The sequence below is a fragment of the Natrix helvetica genome (assembly GCF_964273705.1).
Source record: "Natrix helvetica genome assembly, chromosome: 1".
Taxonomy (NCBI): domain Eukaryota; kingdom Metazoa; phylum Chordata; class Lepidosauria; order Squamata; family Natricidae; genus Natrix; species Natrix helvetica.
This window is the reverse complement of record NC_138548.1, coordinates 41,336,506-41,355,450: the sequence shown is the minus strand read 5'-3', so window position 1 is coordinate 41,355,450 and position 18,945 is coordinate 41,336,506. Positions and strand designations below refer to the sequence as shown.

Below are 18,945 nucleotides of genomic sequence, written 5' to 3'. Positions count from 1 at the left end.
TCTGTTTTATTTTTGTTACCTACGTAGTTAAGAATAATTAAAACTCAAAACTTGAGTTACCTACCTAATTCAGAATAATTTAAAACAGTTTAAATTATTATATTATTTAAAACATGGCTATTTGATGATTGCACTATTAAGATATTGCTTTTTCACTATTGATCACTTTCTTATTTTAGTAATCTTTCTGTGCTTAATAGAATCCCATTATGCACATTGTCGTACTATTTCTTTTATTATTTCTTTTCTCTTTTGCTTGATAAATCTTAAAGTGGAGGTTCTCTCTTTCTCTCTCTATTTCCTTGCCATTTTCCTGAGCTAATATTTCACATCATCTACTAAAGAGATGTTTTGGTTTTATCACACTTGTTCATTCACTTTTTTGTCAAATTTATATCACCAATTATCTTTTAAGCATCTTAGCTGATAGACAGTGGCTGTTGATACTATATTGCTTTCTAGAAGCAGCAAGTCAAGACCAAGGAAGAGAAAGCATATATACAATATAGGCTATTCATATCATGTATGCCTATACTTATACAGTTGTTCTACTACATTAAGATTGTAATACAACTTTCTCACTTTTAAACAATACAATACAATAGTAAACAATGAACACGCATTATTCTTTGAAAGATTACTGTATTTATTTATATTTCTTCATTATGGAGGAAAGCAGTGTTTTTTAAAAATTGTTAATACATTGATAACTGAACAGAATATATGAAATATATAATAAAAGTATATTGCTCATTCATATTCTATTTTATCATGTAGAAACAAGAAAAGCCAAAGTTTGTCTTGTGTGTGACATTTTCTGAAAATGGTGATACAATCACAGGAGATTCAAGTGGAAATATCTTAATATGGGGAAAGGGTAAGAAAAGAATGAACTTGCATGATAATAAATAACTTTAGAAATCTCTTTAGACATGCACACAAAATAGAAGGTAAGACTTTGGGGGATGATCTTTGAGACATATTTTAATCCTATTTTTTATGCAAAATGTTGTTTTTCAAAATACTAGATAGGATTATATTAGGCTTATATTATATTATGGAAAGAAAGTATAGATTACCTACATAAATTGCTTGGTTTATTTAAAAAAAACAACCCACCCACCCCATTTTCTGTAGACCAGAGGAAAATATTTCAATATTTTCATAGTGCATCTACAACTTCTAGTCCTAGGTTGCTGGCACGATAGCATTGTTCTTAATGTGTAAAAGGACAAATAACTCGTGAAATCTCTTTCTCTCCAATCTCTTTGCTTTGCAAAAGGGTTATGGTGGTTGGAATTGACCAATTTCTATAGGCATTTTTTCTTTCACATGACCCTCCCCGCCGGAGAGAAATTGAAGAGAAAGAGATTTCCTGAGATGAGACTCTTTGCTTTCTACATGTCCAAAGCAGTGCAATTGCACCAGCAAAGACATTGGAAACAAAGAGATTTCAAAATAAAGTGTTCTTTTGAAATCTCTTTTGTTTCCAATGTCTTTGCTGATGCAATTGCACTACTAAGCTGTTTCTATAGTGTGCTTGTGGCCAGCACAATTTCATTGTTTTCAGTATGTATTAATTAGAGCAAACAGCTTACTTTCTTGCAATCAGTTTCTCCAATCTTTCATCTCCACAATTGGGGGGGGGGGGGACACAACTGCATGTCTGGAACAAGACAAATATACATACTGCCTGCAATGGCGATCACATAAATGGGGGATGCTGGGAAGTTTGTAAATGAGTTGTAAGAGATTGAACTGGCACAGTGGTTAGGCTGCATTATTGCAGCCAAACTCTGCCCACAGCCAGGAATTTGATCCTGAGAGGCTCTAGCTTGATGCAGCCTTCCAAAATCGATAAAATCGGATTGTTGGGGCAATATGCTGACATTTGTAAGCCACTCAGTGAATGCTGTAAAGCATTATGGAGTGGTATATAAATCTAAGTGCTATTGCTATTAAACAGGATAGCCACTCAAGGCCCACTCCTTTAGGGAGTCTTAAGTGCAAGGAACAAACAGTTGAGCCTTTTCTATTGCATTCCATTTGTTTGAAAAAGCCTATTATTTGAAATTAGACTTGCCCCAACCCTGTTTTGTTTCATACAAGTCATAAAAATCTGTTTTTTAAAGAAAGCCCTAAGAGGAGATCTAGGATGTTAGAAACCTAACCCTGCTGACAATTGTTTTTTCTTCTCAAAACTTTAACATTTCTTTAAAGTTCCTGACTAGAGAGAAATTATAGTGGCTACCGCACTGTATTTCCTTTAGCAAAGGAAAAGCTAAATGAATAAACCAATAAAACATTATTTTTAGTAAGCTTCTGTCTTCTTCTTTCCAGGTACCAACAGAATAAGCACTGCAATTCAAGGAGCTCATGAAGGGGGTATATTTGCCCTTTGTATGTTACGAGATGGCACCCTTGTGTCTGGAGGTGGAAAGGACAGAAAGTTGATATCTTGGAATGGGAATTATCAGAAAATTCACAAAACTGAGGTAATAACTTCAGGCTTTAAAACTTTGCTGATAATATTTTTGTTTTAAAGTATGTTCATCGTTTTTCCACTTGAGGCACTTTTCCTTATTTCTTCTAAAAATATTAGTGTGATTTTCATTACCAATATCTGTACTAGAAGTACAGATATTGGTAACTTTTGATAAATCCCATAACTCACCTGTTTTGAAGAAGTCATATCTTTTGATGCTTATCCTACAAATTTGCCCTACATATTCCTGTCCTTTGAAATATGCTGTATTTTTAATGGCACTTTGTATCCAAAGATATAAGTACCTATTTTGCCGTTGCACCCTTGAATTATTGAATTAAGAGACTATATTTTCTAAACAATTATCTTCTTTATTTGTGGAGGAATGCTTATCATAGTTCCATAGACCCATGGACCACTCATCAACTCCCTGTATAGATCTTGGAAGCTGGTGAATAAAATGCAGTCTGGACAAACAGATGGGTTTTTTTTTTTTTTTTGAAAATGTAAAAATTATGCATTTATTACATTTGGTCGTAACTACTTTGGATTTGTGACTGAGAGTGGCTATTAATCTCTCATCTTTTCCTCTGTGTAAATTTTATTTCTTAGGGAAGAATAGAAGGGGTCCTCAGCCGTGCTTATGGCACCCTTAAAAAGGCTTTGATTCAAACTAAAAAAATGCTCTCAACTTCATTGTGTTTTGCTTCTTCTAACAAAAGTTACTTCTGTCTTGCTTCCCAAAAGAAGTAACTGATTCAGCTCAACTAGTATCTTACCCATCTCATTCATATCTTTATATAAGCATAATAGGTTTGTATACTTGAAAAATAATTATATATACAGTCAATTTAACTATTTCATTTTTTTCTAAAACAGATTCTGGAGCAGTTTGGTCCTATAAGAACAATAGCAGAAGGGAAAGGTGACATTGTTTTAATAGGAACCACTCGAAACTTTGTGCTCCAAGGTTCTTTGTCAGGAGACTTTTCTCCCATTACCCAGGTAGTTATTATTTTTACCATAATCTTCTCCTAAGACCCATGTTTTCAAAACATGTAATATTAAATTTATTATTTTTAAGAAAAATGCTGCATAATAAACCTGAACATTGCAGATGAGATAAGAACTTGCTAAATACGTAGCAATTTTGTAAAAAGTCAATATAACCCCAATTTACAGTTTTACAGACAGGGAACAGAATAGATTTTTAAAGCTGTTTTTCTCTAGTATTACCAATAAAAGGACCAGATGTGGAATTATCTGCACTTCATTTAAAGACAATAATCCTGGATTACTAAACACAGAAGGCCTAAGCCTTCCTTTATACAAAGCAGTAAATTAATTATGCATAAATAAATTAGCATGATATTTGAACCTTGAAATTATAGATTACTGCATATAGATAGGCCAGGATTATTTCTTTTTACCCAAACAAGTAGACTAATTATGCATGGCTAAATTAGCATTATATTTAAATGTTGATTTCAAATGTAACCTGGCCGAGATATAATCTAAGTGGTTTGTGCCTGGATTGTATACTAGCTTGCATATGTGTGTAAAACCAAGTGAAATTAAACATAATATGCACCATCAAATACCTTATTCATGTAATGTTTTGATAGGATTTCTGGCTTAATGATGTTATGCAAACTATTGTTCATCTTCCAAAGAAATGTTTCTGTGTTCATTCAGGGTCATACTGATGAACTTTGGGGACTAGCAGCTCATCCCACCAAACCTCAGTTTTTTACATGTGGACAAGACAAACACATTATGCTCTGGGATGCGATCAGTCATCGTCCAATCTGGAACAAAACTATAGAGGTACTTTAAAAAAAAAAGGAGGTGGAGTTAAAGTATAATTTTGCCTTTATAACAAATTATTATGTGAGGTATTGGGAATATTTTTAAAACTATAAGCTGTATTCATTTGGACAAGCAAATCAAGGGAGAATCACTACTCAAAGTAGGCAAGAATGTTGCTATTATGTATTTCACTGTGTCCTTTCTTGGATATTCATATGACATTCATCTCAATACAATGTTAATTCATCTCAATATACATTATATATCTACCAACTCATGCATTCACCTCTAGAATCATTTTCATTCAAATCCTATACATTCCCATTCAGACACCTGATTCACTCACATAATATCAAAGCTTCCTATTCATACAATTCATTTCATGCTGCTTGTGACAAATTAAGCCCTTTTTCATCATATAATACAGAAAGTTTTCCAGGTATTCGCTGTCTGAATGAGAGAAGAATCCCCTCTCCGCATTTCTCTCCACTAGAGACTTTAGCAAGGAGAATTGACAAATCTTGCATTGTGGTGCACTCTCACTCTGTTCACAGTTAGAAAGATTTGACAGAAATGCTTCATTCAATTTTTCCATATAATAATGACTTTCCAATCAATTTGGATAGTCTGTCAGATATCCTTGTAGAGCATAAGGCCAACACTTTATGGACAACTGTCATGTAACATGCTGAGGATTTCATGACATGACAAGTTTTTAATTTCAAGAATGGCATGCTTCAACTTAAAAGACTCTTAACATTTGAAATATCATCCACAGCAATACTGTACAGGCAGGCATCCAAACTTCATATACTTCCTGAGTGTTCACTTCTGAGACAAGTCAGCTAATTGTAAAAATCATGTTTAACGTATCTCAGTTTATTTTATTCTGAATGCTGAAAAAAAACTGTTAAGTATTCATAGTTTAGTGCTTAACTAATAATTAGGTAACTGTGATCATTGGTAGATTTATTTATTTATTTGTATCCTGCATTTATTATTTTTATAAGTAATTCAAGGTGGCGAACACATCCAACATACTTTCCTTCACTTATTTTCCCAAGAACAAGAACCCTGTGAGGTGGGTTGGGCTGAGAAGAATGACTGGTCCAAAGTCACCAGCTGACTTTCATAGCTAAGACTTAGTCACAGTCTCTTGCTTTCTAGCCTGGTGCCTATGGTGAATTTATATACATTAAAAAGAAAGAAAGAAAGAAGCAGAACACAGTATTTCCATGTTGACCAGTCTAGTCAGGCTGCTAACTAGTGCCACCATGGTGATTAATAGTCTATCTGGATTACTTATGTATGCTCATTTTTTGAGGGTTTTTTTTCTACTTAGCTAAATTGTGGATTTTCCTGCATCTGATAATAGCTCTCTTTTGTGTGGATGCTACTGTCATGGCAACCTAAGCACTTGAAATAGGGGGAATGTCATGAGTATGTTTTGGAAACATAAAAATGACTGTTACTTTATTTGCATAAAATAAAATGTATTTGTGGTATTTATTTGTTTACTTATAAGGCACCCCAATTCACTCTTAGTAACTCCAGGTGGTTTATAAAGACAAAAATCCAATATAAAAACAAATGCCTCGCCCCCCCCCCCCCAATATTCTCCATTAGTGTGAGATACAGCCCAAAGTCAATATAGAGCAAAACCATATGAATTTAGTTATAAGCCTATGAAGTCTAACTAGGGCCCCAAATAAATATATTTATTTTATTTTATTTTATGCTTTGTTTTGTTTTATTGTTTTATTTTATTTTTTTATTTTATTGGATGTAACACAATCTACAGTTATTTCTTCATTCTTTTTTGTATAGTTTCATTGGGTTACTTTATTTGGCAAACTTCTTGTTATAACAATGGGCAGAAATTCAGGCAAAATAAATTAAAATGCATTAAACTTATTTTTTCCAAGAAGATCCAAGCAATGCCTTATATTTTCTACTTCATTCCTGGAATTATTTTCATGTTACATTAGTTATAGGGTAAAGTGTTTCTGGCTTGAATGTCATTTTGTCATTTTGGTTTACCTCATAAGGGTGACAGTAGATGACCAGGGTATGAGTAACATTGAGCTGCTTGATTCAGGAATAGGCACAACTGGTGCACAATATGAAGCTGTGTAACCTCCTAGTTCTTACTGCCACCTATTCTTTAAACAGGAGTTGAGTCCAGGAAGACACTTAGATTTCACAGAGTCTGTTTGGTGCAGCACCAAAGATGGTAAAGCCCAAGATCCAGAAAGCCCTAAAACCCAAATTCAGTTCTTGCCAGGATTTAGCTGGAGCCTATATGCCCTCTTCCAGCCCCTTTAACAGCTTCCAGGACTGGAACAGAGTAGGAACAGCATCCTATATGGCTCCAATTTTCTCTTCCAAGTTAGCTCAAGGGTTTATTTGATTTTGGAAAGTTCTCAATACAAATATTCAGTTCTGGAATCCTAGCATCATTTAATCTTCATTTTAGTATATTGATCTTAATATCATTTTTTAAAAATAATAATAATGCATAATTCTGTTATATAAATACCTTTCAGAAGTTTCACATTCAACAAAAATGATTTCACATTATTAGTCAAGTCCTTGCGTATTAATGACTTAATGTCTTAGGAACTTTATTCATATTATTGAATAAAATTTATTACATAGCCTTCTCTGAGAGTATGCCGTATCAGGATAATCTTATTTTCAATGCCACAGTTCAATATGAATATTTAAATTATGCTTCAAACTTCATATCACAAAATTATTTTTATGGCTTTGAGGCACTTCTTTCTGGAATATATGGAATAATCCATTTCCAGTCTGACTCAGGTTGTATTCCTTTATCCTTTCCCAGGTGACATGCCAAGTAAACTGAGTTGTTAACACTTGAGAAGAATTATTTAAAACAAGAATAAGAGCACATAAACTGTGTTTTGTAACAATTTGCTTTATATATAAATGTTTGAATGGCTATAATTGAACAAATTTAATTCTTTTGGAACATTGTAGGATGCAGCACAGTCTTCTGATTTTCATCCTTCAGGGTCTGTAGTTGCAGTAGGAACACTCACTGGAAGGTAAGTCTTAAATATGTTGCCTCAGATAATGGGTTTTCATAGGCATTAAATGCAGGTAGTCTTCAATCTACAGCCATTTGTTCAGTGACTGTTGAAAATTCCAGCAGCACTGAAAATAGTGACTTATAGCTGTTCCTTTTATTTCTGACTGTCCCAGCATCCCCACAGTCACATGATTTAAAATCGAGTATGATGTATTTGTAACAGTTGCAGTGTCCTGGGGTCACATGATTACCATTTGCAACTTCCCCAGCTGGCTTCTGACAAAGGCAGTGTGGGGAGCTGGATTCAATGAATGAGCACATAATTCACTGTGATAATTTGCTAACATCCATGGCAAAAAAAGGTTGTAAAATCAAACACAGCTCACTTAACAATCACCTGCAACAGAAATGCTGCTCCCAATTGTTATAAATTGAGGACACAAAGTAAAAGTGAGGTTATATCCTGACTGTCATATGTTATTTTCAGTTAAATTTGATCCAGACTCATATAAAGTTTGACCATTGTATATGAGTTAAGACAGGGAAGGAAGAATGATGATGATTGCAATAGTAATTAATGGTAATCATTTTTTGCATGTCATCATCCTGAATTGTTGATATTTCAGATTTTAAGTATTCGACATTCTGAAATAACATTTGATCTCATGTTCAAAGCCTAGGAATACAAGATATTTGTATACCAGCCAAACTCCCACCTAGCCTAGGCAGTTCACAAATAAAACATAAAAAGCAATATGGTGGTAAAGTAGAACAAAAGATGGCAAAAATTGTGCAACTACAAAAGCAGACTTGATGCAATGAATTCCTTTATGATCTATTCATAGCAAAGACATTTCATTTAACCAAGTTAAACCCAACTCAAAGAATCTTTTTAGAGCTGTTTGGTATGTGACTCAACGTTGAATCCTATCAGTATACGAATATCATACGAGGTTGATTATACCTAGTTTGGGCAGTTTTTCATTAGCAAAATGATCTTATGGTCAGTGGTCCCCAGCCATTTTGGCACCAGGACCAGTTTCATAGAACAACAATTTTTCCACAGATCTGAGGGGGTGGTGGTTTCAGTTTTGCTCACTCGCCCACCATTTACCTTCAGGTGATGGCCCACTGCCTAACAGGCCGTGGACCAATGCCAAGCCATGGCCCAGGGGTTGGAGACCTCTGATCTAGGGCCACATTTGTTAAGTGAATCGCTGCAGTTGTTAAATTAGTAACCTGATTGTTAAGTGAATCTGGTTTCCCCAATTACTTTGCTTGGCAGAAGGTTGCCAAAGAGTGACCCCGGGACACTGCAACTTTCATAAATGTGAGTCAGTTGCCAAGCATCTGAATGTAAATCACATGACCATGGGGATGCTGCAAGGATCATAAGTGTGAAAAATGGTCATGTCAGGTTTTTTAGTGTCGTCGTAACTTTGAATGGTCAGTAAGCGAACTGTTGTAAGTTGAGGATTACCTGTACTAGGGTCTGCTCAGTTTTGTTATTTGACTGCTGAGGATAAGTTTTTTGAATTGTTTGTCCCAGTCCCATAATAGAGCCTTCGTAATTGGCTTTTTATATGGGACATCCTTCAGATGTATAGATATTCCAGGATTCCACAGCATGGACAGTGAGTGATGCTTCCTAGAGGGACCCAAGTTACCCTGTTTGAAACAGACTCTTTGGTTGTTAGCTGCATCCTGTGTTCAACTCAGGATGTTCATAACGATGTATAAAAATATACAATATGTTGTTTAGGCTCATGATGTGTATAGACTATTCCGTACTATTGGGCTACTTTTTGTAGTTTAAGCCATGGATACTTTAGCATTAAAAACTAATTTGATCCATATCACAAAATAAATAGTCTCTGGGGTTGAAATAGAGCTCTTCCCTTTTTCAGTTTATTTATTTAGAACTTTTACTTAATTTAGTTTTTATGCTAAAAATTATATCTGTCATCCTTTAATATTTAGAGTAATACTTACATTTCATGTAAACCAACAGGAACTTTTTATACGGAGAATACAAAGTTATAGAGGTTGAACTGCTATTTTTGATCTGATTCAGCAGCTTTCCTATGAAACAACTTTTCCTCTTAATGTTTTTATTAACAGGTGGTTTGTGTTTGATACTGAAACAAAGGATTTAGTCACTGTACATACAGATGGAAATGAACAGCTGTCCACAATGCGTTACTCACCAGGTTTGGAGTTGTTTAATTTGGCATCATTTAATCAGTTGGTTAATCAAAAAAGAATTTTCAGAACATAGTTATTAATCTCCATAAATAACAGTTTTGCCATTCTTGTTTCTGCTGCTCAGAATCTCTGGAAATATAAAAAAGTTAATAGTGAATATATTTTGATTTGTTTAATCAGAATACCATTTCAATTGAAACAGACATTTCTTATTTTTTTCATCAATTACAAATTTGTATAATTTCATTTTGGTATAATGAAGCTACCATGACTTCTTTTGATTTAAGTGTGGTGTCTCGATTAAGCTCTTGTACCATGTTACTAGAATCCCTTTGAAAATAGTAGAATAATCAAGTGTTGTATCAAAAATCCATATGCATCAGGTTTGTCCTAACCTAAGATGAACTTTATGCTAGAATTCTCTGGAGATAGAACTGGGTAGCTTGAAGTGACATAAAATATGGTTTTTTATAAGCCACAGGCTTATTGCAGAACCTAGAGTGGGATGGAGCCCAGAGTGCCTTGTTTGATTGCTTGTTGTCGCCAGGAGAGGTGGGGGGGGGGTTATTGTTTTTACTCTTTGTATATTGGGTTTATATTTTTCACCTAGAATCACTGAAAGTGAGTGGGCAGCTATATAAATTATCTAAATAAATAAGCAAATATAATAGAATTCAACCACAAAGGTGCAATTTCCTTGTAGTAACGAGAAGCTTGCCAGGGCATATCCTAATCACTTTTGGAAACCAGATACCTCAGTATCCAATTGCTGCTATGGCTATGTCTTTTGCCCATTTGTCACTGGTGGCCCATGCTAAAAGCTTACTTTTTATGTTGACTCAGCGCAGTTGACTTGTGCATTCATCCCTTATGATCCAAACCACCAAGTGTTGCAGTTTTCATTCATTGATCTGAATGAAATATAAGTAACCAATTAATTAATTGTATATAGCTGTCCAGCTCACCAATGGTGACTATGGGCAGCAAACCAGAATAAATAAGAATAAATAGAAACAAAAAATATTCAATATAAAAATCTTATTAATAAATATCATAATAGCAAAAATACAGATTGCCCCTCAGGCAGCTAAGCAGGTCTTAAATTTTCTAAGCTTGAATAAAAGCTCTTGGTGAAATATATGCTATTATTATATTATAATCCTAGTATGATAATTATCAATACCTCAAATTGTATTATGGTGGGTCCCTCAAGGGCAGTATCTATAATACAATTCCTTGTACAAAACAAAATATGAATAATAAAATTAAACAAATCCTATGATTAAAAAATCAGCTAAGAATATGTTTTTAAAAAGAAATCATCACAGCTCGACACCATACCCCACAAGTCTAAAAACCTTTGTAAATCTTGAAGGAGAGAATATAACTGTCAACTCTCTGTGTTGACATTCCATGCAGAGAGTCGGCGGAGCAGGATCTCAGATTACTGTAGCTGGGTTGAGATGAATGAAACTATTGGATAACGTGATTTATGACACAGACTGAAGGGAGGACAGGAACACGGGCAAAGTTCAGAAGCAGATAAAGAAAGCAAAAAAGATGGCTGCGAATAAGAAATGCCTAATGAAGAATGCCTAATGAAGCTGTTAATAAATCACAGCTTTTTGTATTACAATATCGGGTGGCTTATTATGAAGCAGGCATCGTTAGGGTGCTTTACAATAATAAAGAAAATGTCATTGAAATGATTTATATCCACTGATAAACTTAGATGTCTTCATTCCCTGAAATAAGGCCTCAGATTTAAGCTGAAACATGGAAACATTCATGTAGGAAAAAGGGATCTTTTGCTAGTGCCTTATTATATGTGATCTCTCTTCCAGATATCTTTTAAAAGTGCTTGCTCAAGTAATAATTCTGCTTCATCAGTATGGTTACAGTTTTATTGTTTCTGTTTTGCAGATGGCAACTTCTTGGCAATAGGCTCTCATGACAATTGCATTTATATATACAGTGTTAGTGACAATGGAAGAAAATACAGTAGAATTGGCAAATGTTCAGTAAGTCATAATCTTATTACATACAAGCTTATTTTTGTATTTATTTAATATCCCATTGATTTATTTAATATCTTGAAAGTAACAAAATATTTGAGTAATAAAAATATTTGAAAATATTTAATTCTATTGAAAGATTAGTGTATATTTAAAAGATCAAATATTCTTTATAATTGTGCCTATCCTGGGGAACAGTATCCCTCCCCTAAAGTGTACATGTCCAACTTTGTTAGCCTTTTAAAAGGCTTAAAAACATGGTTCTTACTCAGGCTTTAGGATAAGAATGTTAGTGATATCCTGCACTGATTGAGGAGTTGAATAGAGTGAGGGTTTTTTTGACATTTTTTGTTTGTTTGCATTACTTCCAGATAGACAGTAACAATAATTTGGGGTTCAAAAACAAATGAGTAAATAGTCAAGAATTTTTTGCATTTATGAACCAATAATTAAAATAATTTTGAAACTGATTTCCCATTCAAATTATACAGTCAGGATTATTATAAAGTAAATACTCAAGGCAAATACAAGTTTTTAAGGTCAAAGTATAATGGTTTGTGAGAAAGATGTTGGGAGACTGGACAAAAAGATGCTGCCAAGAGAATGGTCAGTTAAGAAACAGCTTAGTCCATAGTTGGATAGTGAATGGGAGATATACTTCCTTTTTTATTTTTATTTTGGACTGTAAAAGAGACGAGTGGGGGAGAGAGAAATATACTTGTAGACTTGCAAGATTCTGTCAATGTAGCTTTACAAATAGTATTAACTCATCTGGCCATGTTTCCTATCTGGTTTGCCCCAGGAGGGTGAGTACCTTTTGGTTCTTTTGATATTTCAAAGTGAAAAAAAGGTGTTGTTAGTTTTTTAGTCACTCTACTGGAAACATTCCACAACTTCTGGTTTGTTGCAAGATGTAACTATATATAATGTTATGCTGTTGGAATTAATACAATGCATCTCTTCATAGGGTCATTCCAGTTTCATTACTCACTTGGATTGGTCTGCTAACTCTCAGTATCTTGTGTCTAATTCAGGGGACTATGAAATCCTATACTGTAAGTAACAAATAGTATATTGCCTTGAATACAGACTTTGTTCTTTAGTACCAAGATTCGATTACAGAGATTATCATCTTTGGTCTTTTAATTTTCAGTTATTATTGTCTTAAAGCTTTATCATTAATGTTACGTCTATTTTCATTCCCCATTCTTTCTTCTTAATAGGGGTTCCTTCAGCTTGTAAGCAAGTAGTAAGTGTTGAAACCACTAGAAATATAGAATGGGCTACTTACACGTGTACTCTAGGATTTCATGTTTTCGGTAAGTATATGACATTCAGTACTGCTATCTATAGGCAATTTATTGTATTTATAATGTAGGAGGCATATCTTTTCATTCAACTCTTATAACATGTTAATGCTCTTTTAATTTTGAGACTCCAGTTTTATAGTATGATTTTTTAAAATTGATTGTTCCTGGCTATAGTATTAATATCTGTTTCTATTCCATGCTTGTATTCTTCATAGTTATGGGTACATGATAAATTTAATAGCACTACTACTGTTACATTGTAATCAACATAAATTCCATTTTTCTTTTTTTCACAGCAGCATATTTGGTCGTGCTAAGCCTTAATGAGCATTATATGACTTTGTATTGGACCATCTTATTACTCTAGCTACCATTATTTATAAACCTTGGTGTATATTATATAATTTAAATTAGCTATTGTCATATATTGAACAATACATGGTTTAGTCATGATATATTTACACAGTCCATGTTTTCTAAACCTGTCTAACAAAACATTTTTTTCATTTAAACCAGTGCCATATCTCAGCACATGTTTCAGTCTCTGTTTTTATCTGGGAGATCCAGATTCTGATAGGTGCCAAGAAATGGGATCTGGATTGTTTGATGCCATATTTTAAGCAGTTCAGAAATATAATGCAGATAGATTTGTAGTTCTGGCAAGAAGTGGGATCTTCAAAAAATTGAATATATAAATGATTATTTCTTGTTTTAGGTGTGTGGCCAGAAGGTTCAGATGGCACAGATATAAATGCTCTTTGTCGCTCACATGAAATAAATTTATTATCAACTGGTGATGACTTTGGCAAAGTACATCTCTTTTCTTATCCATGTTCACAGTTTAGGGTAAGGCACTAGCTATATTAGAGACTATTTGCATAAGTTGTTCTGATTAAAGCATTCATACTATTTGATTTGAATATTTTGAAGAAGGTATCTTTTTTTGTATTCTGCCAACTTCAATTTAACATTGTTTCAGTTAATATTTTAATAATTAGATATACTAAATTACATTTATAATTAGATTTGTTTCTTTCATTTGACTTTCAGGCAGATTTAGATAATACTATAACAATTTATATCACAGTCATTCAGTAAATACATACCTATATCGGTCTATATAGGTTTCCTCATTAGCATTTTAAAATGGTATCAAATGATATAAAGCTGTTCACTAAAGAATTGCAGAACAATTCATTTAATAAATTACAAAACCATGCCTGAAATAACTTATTTGATATCTGTCTTCTCAAAAAGGTAGGAAATGCACTTACACCAAATAGCAATAGCACTTAGACTTATATACCACTTCACAGAGCTTTTATAGCCCCCTCTAAGCAGTTTACAGTGTCAGCACATTGCCCCCAACAATCTGGGTCCACATTTTACTGATCTTGGAAGGATGGAAGGCTGAGTCAACCTTGAGCTGAACTTTGAACAAAGAAACTGAACTCCTAGCAGTGAGCAGTTAGCCTGCAATACTGCATTCTAATCATTGTGCCACCATGGTCATCAATGTTATATCCATTCCTCCAATTTAAATATAAAATTGGTTTTCTTCCTTTTTTATAGCTTTCAAAATATATCCTAAAATCCCTTAATGAATCTGATAGGTTACATATTATGGTGTGCATTTTCTTATTTTTGATGTAGTATTCACTTCTAGGAAATATATTGCTCTATTAAAAAAGATAAATGTAACTCCTGTGGCCTTGCAACTATGTAAATTGGCTTACTAATTCTTAGTCTTATCAGTGAACAAGTGGCCGTAGATAAGAATACTGTTTGAAACATTAGAGACAAAATCAATATCCCTGCTCCAACGGGAAGCTTATTTAAATGTTTAAATTTAGATTTAAACATTTAATGCCCTGGCCTGAGGTAATGTTTTTTTTTTTTAAAGCAAATTGTTCTGGGACCAATGCAAATTATGTTACATAATCTGGTTGCCAATCAAAGAAGGGGTTCCCACATTAGAAGCAGTGAGAAGCAAATGCATTTGAAAACAATCTATTTGTCTGTCTATGGAGATTCTCAGTCATCCAGGTCATCATTATCCCAAAGGTGCTTTTTCAAGAAGCAACCGGATTTTCTGGTTTTTCTTTGAAGATGTTTCACTTCTCATCCAAGAAGCTTCTTCAGCTCTGTCTGGATGGTGGGGAATGTCAGAGCTGAAGAAGCTTCTTGGATGAGAAGTGAAATGTCTTCAGAAAGTCTGGTTGCCTCTTGTAAAAGCACCTTTGGGAAAATCTATTTGTATACTATATGTTCCTTTTATGCTGGACTAATATCCTGGTAGCGAGTCGGTATGGTCCATTACCATACCATCGGTATGGTAAGAAGAAAGAGAGAGAGTCTGAGCTCTAGTCCCCTGTTAGGCCCAAAGATAGTTGAGTGACCTTGGGCCAGTCTCTTTTTTCTGAACCCTAGCAAGTAGGCACAACAAACCACTTTTGAAATCTTGCCAAGAGAACTGCAGGGCTTGTCTAAGCAGTTGCCAGGAATCAACAACGACGTGAAGGCACCCCCCAAAATTGTGGCTGCAGTAGCCATAGCAAATCTCCAATGTGCATTTATCAAGGAAGTGTAGATTTTAGCCATAAGCATAGTGATGTACCTTCCTGGCATGGCTGATAGAAGCAAAAATAATGCCAGACTATAAAAGTGGTTTGTTCCCTTCTTCTTGTGTGTTTATTTCCCAGTCTAACTTTCATCCCTGATGTTCCCTGTTAGTTGCCCATAGGGTCTGGTCTTGCTTAGCTCCTGAGCTGAGTCAAAATCAGATAGGTGGTATCACCTGCTGAACAACATGGCATGATTTCTCTCTAAATTACCCTTTAATTATTAGCTATAACTGATAAGTTTTGTTTTTCGCCTTTACCAATTCTGACTGTATTACTGAATGTGCCCTTTTATTAATGTCTTTCAGGCTCCAAGTCATGTGTATGGTGGACATAGCAGTCATGTAACCAATGTAGATTTCCTATATGAAGATACTCATCTCATCTCTACAGGTGGAAAAGATACTAGCATTATGCAATGGCGAGTTATTTAGGAGAATCCTTGCATGAAGCTATATGTGCAAACAAGAACTGGCCTTGCATCAAAGTTCTGTACAAAATGTATATTGAAAATTTAACAGTATGGTTACTGTCTAGCCTAGTCACTGTGATTTTGAAATTTTGAAATTCTTACAAACCTCAGGAAAGTTAAGTCCTTGGCTACTTACCATAATTATTTTGGTTATTCATTAAGCATCACTTCAAAAAACAATTATCATCTCTTTGTTGTATATTATATGAAGAAATTCAAGTTTAAAATGAAGTCATGGCTTGAATATTTATGCAATATAAATGAAAAAAATTATGAAATAATCACCAAAAAGCTTATTCTACTATTACACATGGCTGCTTTGCTGCTTTATTGTTTATCAGCTTTGTACTGTCTAACCACATTGTCAGAATATCAATGATAGCATAAATGATGGTACATCTATTTCTAATAAACAGTGAAGAAAGCAGACAGAAATTTTAGACCAAGGTGAGATAAGTGAACAACCATTAAACACTGCTGTTCTGTGTTGTTCATTTCAGTGGAACCTTCATAGGCTTGCCTTTGTAATGAAATATAAGGTTCAAACAACATTTCTGGCCAATTTGCTACTAGAGTTATAAATCCTTTAAAAGAATAAATGTGAAGATTAGAATTTTCATTGATTTGCAACTATAGAATTGAGTTCAGTAAGATTAACATTGTTGGATTGTGCTTTGATTTCATTGTCTCTGAAATTATACATAATTATACATTGTATTACATTATAGTACTGTATCTATGCTGCAGAAATCCGGATGAACACCAGATGGCAGCAAGGAGCTGAAATATTTTTTTCTGCTATCTAGCTGAATGGAAGGGAATATAAGAACAACCTTCTTATGTAGATTTTTACAGCACAGATGTGGTAACCCTAAATGTGGACTACCACAGGTTTAACTTGAATATGGGAGCAGGAATTACAGCTCCAACTTAAATTGAAGGATTAAAAATTAATGAACATTTCTTACAAATAATAACTTGTCTGATCCCTTCTCAGATGTTTGGTTGATAGAGGAAATCATTCTGTATGTTGATCAGCATGAATGTTTATACGTGTATAAAACTGTTAGAAGTTCCTAAGAAATAGTGAGTCATTCAAAGCTTTACTTGTCTTTTGCTTATGGATATTGTATATTTGTATTTTAAGACTCAGTAGATCATGTATAAAGAGATCTTTTTAAGCTTACTATAAACCAGCAGAGGAAATGGGAAAATAAACATGTGAACCATTAAGAAAAAAATTCTGGTCCCCTGGGGCAAATATGTTTGCTATGTTTTTAGAGGTGTCAGTGAAGCAGTGTTCAGTTCAAGAGCTCTGTGTCCCAATTGCAGATTTGCCTGACGTCAAATCATATAATGCAACCACTTGACAAAATAAAGTTTGGGAATGCCCCGCATAATAATGAACAATTTTACCCTTTTTTGCTCTTGAGTTTTTCATGGATTGGTACTTACAGTACAAGAAGATATTGCATTTTGCAATGAAATAAAACTAGTAATAGTGTAAAATAGCTCATATGCCCGTAACATGTTTTGTTTAACCCATGGGTGTCAAACTCACGAATTGAGTTTCGCTAAAATGGGGGTGGGCGTGGCCAGCATGAGATGCATCTAGCCTGTGGCCCATGAGTTTGACACTCCTGGTTTAACTAATTGAAAATTGCTGTTTCTATTGGGGAATCTATTTAAATATTTGAAGTGAACCAAATTATAAGCAGGCTAAATACAAGGCTAAATAATAAAGGGCTTTTTTCCTCAAATGGAAAGGGAACATTAAGCTCCAGTTTTTAGAGGCTGAAGTTTTAATAAATTGATAGCCTTCTATATTACGTTTCCAACATGTTACATTGAAGTTTCAGGACACCAATAAACATCAATATACTGCTTTGATTAAAATTATACCTTTCAATATGAGTTGAATTTGACATTGAAACTTTTAATGTATTATACAAGAATATAACTTTCCAAAGCATTTTGAATCTGCATGAACTTTGCCTTTGTATTTGAATTATTATATTTTATTCAGAGAATATGAAATCTGACCATTAGTGCTGGATTCCTATATACAAAATTCATAGAATTTATTGTTGCATCATGTGTCTAAGCACTTGAAATAAATTGCAGTGAATGCTACAATAACAGAAAATTTATATAAAAACATCTAAACTCAGTAAAACTTTTAACAAAATCAGTGCTAGATAAAATAACAATACTTTAGAAATCAAAACTAGAGAAAAATCAGAACAATTCTAAAATTGGAAAAATATACTGAAAAACATGAAGTTAAAATAACTGTCTTAAAACATTTTTTCATATAATCCTCTCTTTCAAATAGTTTTAAATAAACATTTTTCAATGGATATTAAAATTATAACAATGCATTTATCCAGATTAGTAGGCTGTAAGCCCTGGTTATCACCTGTGAGTAATTTCTGTTCTACCCCTGAAAGCTCCTATCTCTGGTTCCATAAATTGATTCAGGATTGTAGGAGGGTCTTACTCTTTGTAGGTGTACATTATAAATGACTATAGTGTATTTGTTTTGTTTTAATCTAATACTATAAAAACAAAAGTCTTGTCAGGATGTTTTTCACTTAGGATTTCAAAAGATCAAGCTCACGGTTTTTTAAATTCTACTATCAGTGTAATAGTAGTTCTTCTGGATTAATCCATAGAATCAATATGGTCCACCATACTGTTTTTCACAGTGGCCCTTCATTTACCTGTGGGTGCTCTCAAGAAAGAACAGAGGCCTTCCAACTCTGTTCCTTTGCAACTGGTATTCCTTTGTAATTAGTAGAAGAGACTGCTGCTAGCATTTAATAGATTTCTCCTCCATGGATGTATCAAACCATCTAAGTGAGTGGCCATTACCATGCCATGTGATGAATTTGACACCTTAATTATATGTCATGTGAAGAAATACTTTGTTCTTGTTGTCTTCTAAAAAGCCTTATTGGCTGGCATTTTTGG

General features: G+C 33.9%; 1 protein-coding gene across 3 annotated transcripts in view; it reads left to right on the top strand.

The window, feature by feature from the left end:
* Positions 1–18,515, top strand: part of EML1 (EMAP like 1) — a 145,734-nt gene extending 127,219 nt beyond the window's left edge. For 2 of the 3 annotated variants that reach the window (XM_081935782.1, XM_081935784.1), the window contains exons 12-22: positions 778–877; positions 2,341–2,495; positions 3,365–3,490; positions 4,181–4,312; positions 7,298–7,365; positions 9,471–9,559; positions 11,478–11,575; positions 12,537–12,624; positions 12,793–12,888; positions 13,595–13,725; positions 15,809–18,515. In XM_081935782.1, the coding sequence (XP_081791908.1) occupies positions 778–877; positions 2,341–2,495; positions 3,365–3,490; positions 4,181–4,312; positions 7,298–7,365; positions 9,471–9,559; positions 11,478–11,575; positions 12,537–12,624; positions 12,793–12,888; positions 13,595–13,725; positions 15,809–15,934 (1,209 nt within the window). In that variant the 3' untranslated portion in view covers positions 15,935–18,515. The remainder of the gene's footprint in view (positions 1–777; positions 878–2,340; positions 2,496–3,364; positions 3,491–4,180; positions 4,313–7,297; positions 7,366–9,470; positions 9,560–11,477; positions 11,576–12,536; positions 12,625–12,792; positions 12,889–13,594; positions 13,726–15,808) is intronic. The other variant, XM_081935783.1, reaches the window with a different exon arrangement.
* Positions 18,516–18,945: the final 430 nt, after the last annotated feature.